At 42.7% G+C, this 7,490-nt stretch overlaps 1 protein-coding gene across 1 annotated transcript; it reads left to right on the top strand.

The window, feature by feature from the left end:
- Window positions 1-792: 792 nt before the first annotated feature.
- Window positions 793-6,046, top strand: LOC143100081 (zinc-binding protein A33-like). The gene is made up of 6 exons (XM_076263020.1): window positions 793-1,410; window positions 1,913-2,008; window positions 2,096-2,303; window positions 2,610-2,632; window positions 2,940-3,057; window positions 4,310-6,046. Exons 1-6 carry the CDS (start codon window positions 1,015-1,017, stop codon window positions 4,846-4,848), a joined length of 1,380 nt encoding a protein of 459 aa, XP_076119135.1. The 5' UTR covers window positions 793-1,014; the 3' UTR covers window positions 4,849-6,046.
- The last annotated feature ends 1,444 nt before the right edge of the window (window positions 6,047-7,490 follow it).

The following is a 7,490-nucleotide window of genomic DNA, read 5'->3' as shown; positions in this document are numbered from 1 at the left end:
GGTCCCTTCTGTAGAGTCCAGGGCACTCTGTTGGAATAAAAGCAGAAATTCACATTTCATATTACGAAAATATGAATACACTTAAAGGTCAACTTGTCAAAGTTGTGTTTAAGTAACTTGAAATGAATGGGTTCGCTCCTGTGTACTGTATGTGTGCATGTTCATTTGCTGTAATTCTGTGAAATACAGGACAGAAATGATGCTGTGTCATCACAAACAGACATTTATGCCTGTAGGCATATAAAGTACAAGAAAAGTTCACAAATGCAAGTCCTACATTTCCCACAGGATTGTGAAGGTATCTAAAATGACATGAAATTCACTTTAAAAGGATTTTCGATATTGAGGGATTCATAACTGTCACAGTACTGCATTACACATGTTTTTGTTGATCAGTGGCAGTAAGGCAGAATAAATTGGTCGTCAATATACAATAATGTAGCATGTCTCTGTCTCTGCATAGGAAAAAAAAGGTCAATAATGTTACCACTGAACTTGACAATCAGCAGTTACCAACTTGTGCCAGGAGAGTGGCACTGCAATACAAATACTGTTGTATGGGAAAGTATTTTTTCATTCTTCATATTTAACCTTAAGACAGTAGAACCATGTAATGATGACTTTTCCTACAGCTCATAACCTAGAATCTCAGCACTGCACACCCACACACCCTGTCTCAGGTCTTGCCACTCTTACTTAAAAAGGGCCGACGAATGAAGTCAGTCTACAGAGGAACCTACCACTTCCTGAGTGAGAAAGTGAAGCTGAGAGCATTTTTCTCAGGTTTTCTATTGGGACAGACAGCTCCTTTGTTACAGTAGGGGTACTGTAGGGTGCACTGCAATAAGAAAAGTAAGTACCACATTATAACTTCAAATTCATGGTGGCTAGTTTACTGCCATTTGCATTCAGGCTACAGAGACATTAGGAGATTTGAAATCAACCGGAGTTCAATAACTAGTAGGCTAAATGACAACAACTGTAAACTAGTAGCCACAGTGTGATACAGGAGAAATGGCCTCACGATATCCCTTAGAGGAGGATCTCTCCTGTCCTGTTTGCTGTGAAGTCTTCAAGGACCCTGTTGTCATGACGTGTTCTCACAGCGGGTGTAAGGAATGCCTGCAGAAGTGCTGGCAGAGCAAAGGACTGAGGGAATGTCCTGTCTGCAGAAGAAAGTCTTCAACAGAGAATCCGCCAATAAATCTTGCGCTGAGGAATCTCTGTGTGACCATATCAGGGGGGAGATGCTCTTCTTCTGGGTCTGAGGTGCTCTGCAGTCTACACAGTGAGAAACTCAAGCTCTTCTGTCTGGAGGATAAACAGCCTGTGTGTCTGGTGTGTAGAGACTCCATAAAACACAAAAATCACACCTTCTGTCCCATAGATGAAGCTGCAACAGAATTCAGGGTAAGAAACGTATCAGCTGATTCTGGAAACTACTCTATGTTCAGGGTAAGAATGTGTCCAGTAAGAGGACTAAACCTATCATAAGCAGTTTTTCATCACTAGAAAATAATAAGGAGCAATGGTAGCGTAGTGATTAAGGAGTTGGGCTTGCATGCAGTTGCCAGAAAAGATGTGGGTTCAATTACCAGCTTCCACCGTTGGGACCTTGAGCAAGGCACTTAGCTCTGGGGACAATGTAACAATTCACTTGCAATGTAATTTGCATCTGTGTGTGTAGCTTTGGAGAAAATGTCTGCAAAATGTGCATAAATGTAATTAATTACATTTCTCTTTATATCAGTATGAAGGGCTCTTTTCCAAAATACTCCATAAATATTTTTTATAATTAGTCATCTAAGTAATTTCAGTGGAACTGTAAAATGATGTCTACAGTCACCTAAGGAGCTCATGTATTTTAGTAAAGTCTCTGTCTACAATCAGCTAAAGTGCTCATGTATTTTAGGAGGAAGTTATAACCAACCTGGACCCTCTCAGAAAGAAACTGAAGACCTTTCAAGAAGTTAAACTAATCTGTGATCAAACAGCAGCACACATTAAGGTAATATATGGATCGCAGCAAAAAGCAGATTGATTTGATCATTTACATTGAAATGGAAATATTTGATGATTATGTGTGTCAATCCAGAATCAGGCTCAACACACAGAAAAGCAGATCAAGGAGGAGTTTAGGAAGCTTCACCAGTTTCTACGAGATGAAGAGGCAGCCAGGATAGCTCCACTGAGGGAGGAAGAGGAGCAGAAGAGTCAGATGATGAAGAAGAAGATTGAGAAGATGAGCAGAGAGATCTTGAACCTTTCACACATATTCAGAGCCATCGAAGAGGAGATTGGAGGTGATGACATCACATTCTTGCAGTATAAGAGTCAGTCAGTTCCTTCAAAACCCGCTAAATAGCACTCTCTTCCTGGTCAAAATCTGCTAAATACCACTCTCTTCCTGGTCTGAAATATTGATTTGTAGGCAAAAGCCTATAGGAGCCTGATATTTTTTTTACATTTATTTTAAAAGAAAAGTGGTCAGACAGACCCACATTTAGATGGTTTTGCATCTGACCTCTTCATATAATCTTTCCATACCATACACTTCTGTATATTGCCTGTTTATTGCAATTTGTATAATTCCACTCTGTGTTTCTCAGAACTACAAGAGTGCAGTGAAAAGGTCAGATATTTGTCAAGTAAAAAACATTCAAGGTAACAGTACATACAGTACACACTCTTTCATGTAAGGTAACAGTACACAGTACACAGTACACACTCTTTCCCACTGATGAAGTCCACCATTACCAGCTTGTTATGAGCGACTGCAGCCACGGATAGTGGTAGTAGTGTATATGGGATGTATAGTGTGATGTAGAAATATGTTTACATACCTACAGCAGCACTGATTCTCGCATGTGTTTTTCAAGAGCCCAGTGCAGTTGGATGGAGACCCAGTGGCTGACTCCTAAATGTGAATGTTATTCCAGAGCCCAATGCACACTGCAGGATCCAGAGAGGGTTTCAGGAGCTCTGATCAATGCGGCAAAGCACCTGGGCAACCTGAAGTTCAGAGTCTGGGAGAAGATGCAGAGATTGTTCAATACAGTGAGTACACACACACACACACACAACCAGATACACTAATGTTACCCCTGTATGGAAATTGCATGAACTGTGTCCATGATTGCTGCAAGTTACCAGCAGTAAATTAAATTGACTTTTTTTTAATTGCAGGAGACATTGGTGGTGTAAGTATACTTATAGGCACTTTGGGCAATCTGAGCTTTCAGTCTCCCCTGTGTGGCAGTTTGCATGTGCAGCGTGTTCCAAACAGACCTCACATTGCTCCTCCCCAAGTTTGCCAAAGCTGATTTTTTTTGTCTTTTACAATCTTCCTGTATAAGTATAAGTATATATACTCTTTTGATCCCGTGAGGAAAATTTGGTCTCTACATTTATCCCAATCTGTGAATTAGTGAAACACATTCAGCACACAGTGAATACACAGTGAGGTGAAACACACACTAATCTCGGCGCAGTGAGCTGCCTGCAACAACAGCGGCGCTTGGGGAGCAGTGAGGGGTTAGGTGCCTTGCTCAAGGGCACTTCAGCCGTGCCTACTGGTCGGGGTTCGAACCCTCCGGTTACAAGTCCGAAGCGTTAACCAGTAACATGTTTACATGTAAATGTAATCCTGCTTCTCACAATGTCTGAGACTTTGTGAGACCGAATGTCGGCGGGTACGATACACCGAACTTGCAAGCGGCATATTCTTCCTACAGGCAGTAGGGGCGGGCGAGATAGTCTTCATTCGCCCTGTAATGAGTCATTTAACCATGTACCGACTTACGAAGATGACACGAAAACGTTGCCTGGTGTCCCTTTAAGATTTGTTTGGGGTTAATATATATCAAACGGTTAACTGATTTATCAATATCCGTACACACCCCTAGTGACCGTAATGTCCGCCAGTTGGTGTAGCTGTGAAGTAAAGTACGTAAACCTCCCTCACAACACTTTAAGGGACATGCCATATAGACACTAGCGTCCCTGCCTCCCTCACAACACTTTAAGGGACATGCCATATAGACACTAGCGTCCCTGCCTCCCTCACAACACTTTAAGGGACATGCCATATAGACACTAGCGTCCCTGCTAGACTCTAGCGCACTGGACTTTAGCCTCCTTATTCTAGCATACCTCAGTCCAACTGTATGCTCGCGCGTTAGAGCCTGAAGATAGACTATGTGGTGACCACAACAGAGGTTACATTTGGATGTGTGAATGAAAACATAGATACAATCCCACAAAGAAACAGATTTAGAAAATGTGTGTTGTGTGTTCTTCCTCTCTGTAGCTCCTGTGACTCTGGATCCCAACACTGCACACCCAGAACTCCTCCTGTCTGAGGAACTGACCAGTGTGAGATGTGGTGATGAGAGACAGCAGCTTCCTGATAACCCAGAGAGATTTGATAAGTATCTCAGTGACCTGGGCTCTGAGGGCTTTAACTCAGGGACTCACAGCTGGGATGTGGAGGTTGGGGACAGTACATGGTGGCATGTGGGTGTGATGGCAGAGTCCCTCCAGAGGAAGGGAGACTTTAGCTCCATGAGTGGACGGTGGCGTATGGGGTATACTGGTGGTAAATATGCAGCATGTGCTCCACCTCATTACCTCACTCTCCTCACAGTGCAGCAGAAACTCCAGAGGATCAGAGTGCAGCTGGACTGGGACAGAGGAGAGCTGTCATTCTCTGACCCTGATAATAACACACACATACACACTCTCACACACACTTTCAGTGAGAGAGTGTTTCCATACTTGAATTTCACTGTGAAACGGTTTCCTCTGCAGATCCTCCCAGGCTCAATAACAGTAGAGCCACACAGTTAGATCATGCCTCTTTACAATCACTGGAAATAATAGTTGAGGAAATGAGAGAGACTTAGTAATATGATTGTCATAACTTCTTAAAGGAGAGGTTAGGTGTTTTTCAACCAAGGGTCTATTTTTGGATGATAACGAGTCTAAGTTTAAGTTTGGGACCAAAACGACATCAATCTAGTTTTAAGTGAGACCGTAATGTAGTTTAAAAGGCTGTTTGTGCAGGGCATTGCCTTACTCTTACTCTACTGAAAAGGGACAGAACAACCTTACAAAGACCAACAACCAGACAGCTGGCACTGATGAAAGGCTCGCTACCATGGTAACATCTCTTGGCAGTCCAACCTGAACCACAGAACAACGTTGTGCGTAACGGCCCGTTTTTTTCTCTCTCTCTCCTTCCGTGGTGCTCTGTGCAAAACTCCTGAGGAGGTTGGGGCAGACAACCAAGACAACAGTTTTATTAGCTCATGCTTTTGTAATGTTTGCTTGGAATTACTGTGCTATCGTCATTTAACAGTATGTTATTAATGCAAGTGTCCTTTTAGTGTCCTGCAGTTCATTTGTTTTCTTATTGGGGAAAAGAGTACAACAAGATTTGATTAAGCGACAGATAGAAGATGAAAGCCCACAGCAGGATATGTCTGTGTGTGTATGTGTGTGTGTGTTTGTGTCTGTGTGTGTGTGTGTGTGTGTGTGTGTTTGTGTCTGTGTGTGTGTGACACACAGAACTCTTTGAAAAACACAGGATGTGGCCCGGTGTGGGCGCCTCATGTCGTAGTCTGAAACTGTAAAAAAATAAATAAAACGCTTACAGATGCATAAACCTAACAAAAGAAAGTAAGACAGTACAAAATATTCTACATTTTAAATCTATACTTTGAAAAAGTGTGTACAGTAGAAAATAAAAAAAGTGTATACTCTAAATTAAATTAAATTTAAAACATTGTTTAAATGATTGTTTTAAATTGAAACAGTAATTGAGGCTGAACATGTACGATGTACACATGTTTACCTATATGTTAGTCCTGCGGGTCTACAGGAGAACAAATGTAAACAAAAGTGTTGTTTTCCCCTACACTCTTGCTTTTGTACACCTGGCTGTTTATCTAATTGTGTTAGGACTCTTGTTTGATGTACCTGTATCAAAATATGGGAAATATCTATTATTTTTATAAAACTGTATTAAATTGTTTATCAAACATTGCCATGTGGCTGGGTGTTGCATGGACAATAGTGTTGCTTGTTCCCCAAAGCACATTCTCTGCGCCAGATCCTGTTTTTGTGAAACCACAAGATGCCATCTAGAGGCACCTAGAGACATGACAATGTCACTTCTCTACCAGGAGATGAGGATGTTTCATGATGCACTAGGAGGGGTGTGTGATGCCGGATGCAGCAGCAGGAGGGACTGAGTAAGACCGCATAAACCAGTAAGACCAGTAGGCACGGCTGAAGTGCCCTTGAGCAAGGCACCTAACCCCTCACTGCTCCCCGAGCGCCGCTGTTGTAGCAGGCAGCTCACTGCACCGGGATTAGTGTGTGCTTCACCTCACTGTGTGTTCACTGTGTGCTGAGTGTGTTTCACTAATTCATGGATTGGGTTAAATGCAGAGACCAAATTTCCCTCACGTGATCAAAAGAGTAAATATACTTATACTTATACTTACTTATATACTAAAAGACAGTGCACTGCCGTGCACTGCCATACTGTCTAGTCATCCTAGTGTCTCAGTGCACTGCCATACTGTCTAGTCCTCCTAGTGTCTCAGTGCACTGCCATACTGTCTAGTCCTCCTAGTGTCTCAGTGCACTGCCATACTGTCTAGTCATCCTAAGCAGTGTCTCAGTGCACTACCATACTGTCTAGTCCTCCTAGTGTCTCAGTGCACTACCATACTGTCTAGTCATCCTAGTGTCTCAGTGCACTGCCATACTGTCTAGTCATCCTAAGCACTCAGTGCACTGCCATACTGTCTAGTCATCCTAAGCAGTGTCTCAGTGCACTACCATACTGTCTAGTCATCCTAGTGTCTCAGTGCACTGCCATACTGTCTAGTCATCCTAAGCACTCAGTGCACTGCCATACTGTCTAGTCATCCTAAGCACTCAGTGCACTGCCATACTGTCTAGTCATCCTAAGTGCACTGCCATACTGTCTAGTCATCCTAAGTAGTGTCTCAGTGCACTACCATACTGTCTAGTCATCCTAGTGTCTCAGTGCACTGCCATACTGTCTAGTCATCCTAAGCACTCAGTGCACTGCCATACTGTCTAGTCATCCTAAGTGCACTGCCATACTGTCTAGTCATCCTAAGTAGTGTCTCAGTGCACTACCATACTGTCTAGTCAGGTAGTGGGAAGTGGCCGTTTCAGGGAAGGCCCTGAAACGGCCACGCCGACTTTTTAGACCTGGAATTTTCTATCTCGGCTCCTGAAGGTCGCAGAGAGTTGGTCTTCGGCTTAAAAGATGCGGAAATGTCACATTTATATTAGTGTTATGAAGAAACATAGGCCCTAAAACTTTTAATTTCTATGATATTTGTGAAAAACCCTTTTATCACTGAATCAATCAGCGCCCAAGCCACCTTTTTCTGTAAATCTGCTCATGAAAGCAATGCAGTTTGTTTGGACAAAAGCTCTAAATCTAC

This window comes from Alosa pseudoharengus, unplaced genomic scaffold, assembly GCF_046254945.1.
Source record: "Alosa pseudoharengus isolate Yale_2024_CS ecotype anadromous, Long Island Sound unplaced genomic scaffold, YU_APseudo_1.1 YU_APseudo_1.1_scf_3, whole genome shotgun sequence".
Taxonomy (NCBI): Eukaryota; Metazoa; Chordata; class Actinopteri; order Clupeiformes; family Clupeidae; genus Alosa; species Alosa pseudoharengus.
Note: the sequence above shows the minus strand (reverse complement) of the source record. Positions and strands in the feature narration are given on the sequence as shown.

Coding starts and splice junctions, on each gene's coding strand:
- LOC143100081 (XM_076263020.1), top strand. CDS start 1,015: ATGGCCTCACGATATCCCTTAGAGGAGGATCTCTCCTGTCCTGTTTGC. Junction 2,304..2,609: donor CATCGAAGAGGAGATTGGAG/GTGATGACATCA, acceptor TGTGTTTCTCAG/AACTACAAGAGTGCAGTGAA. Junction 2,633..2,939: donor TACAAGAGTGCAGTGAAAAG/GTCAGATATTTG, acceptor ATGTTATTCCAG/AGCCCAATGCACACTGCAGG.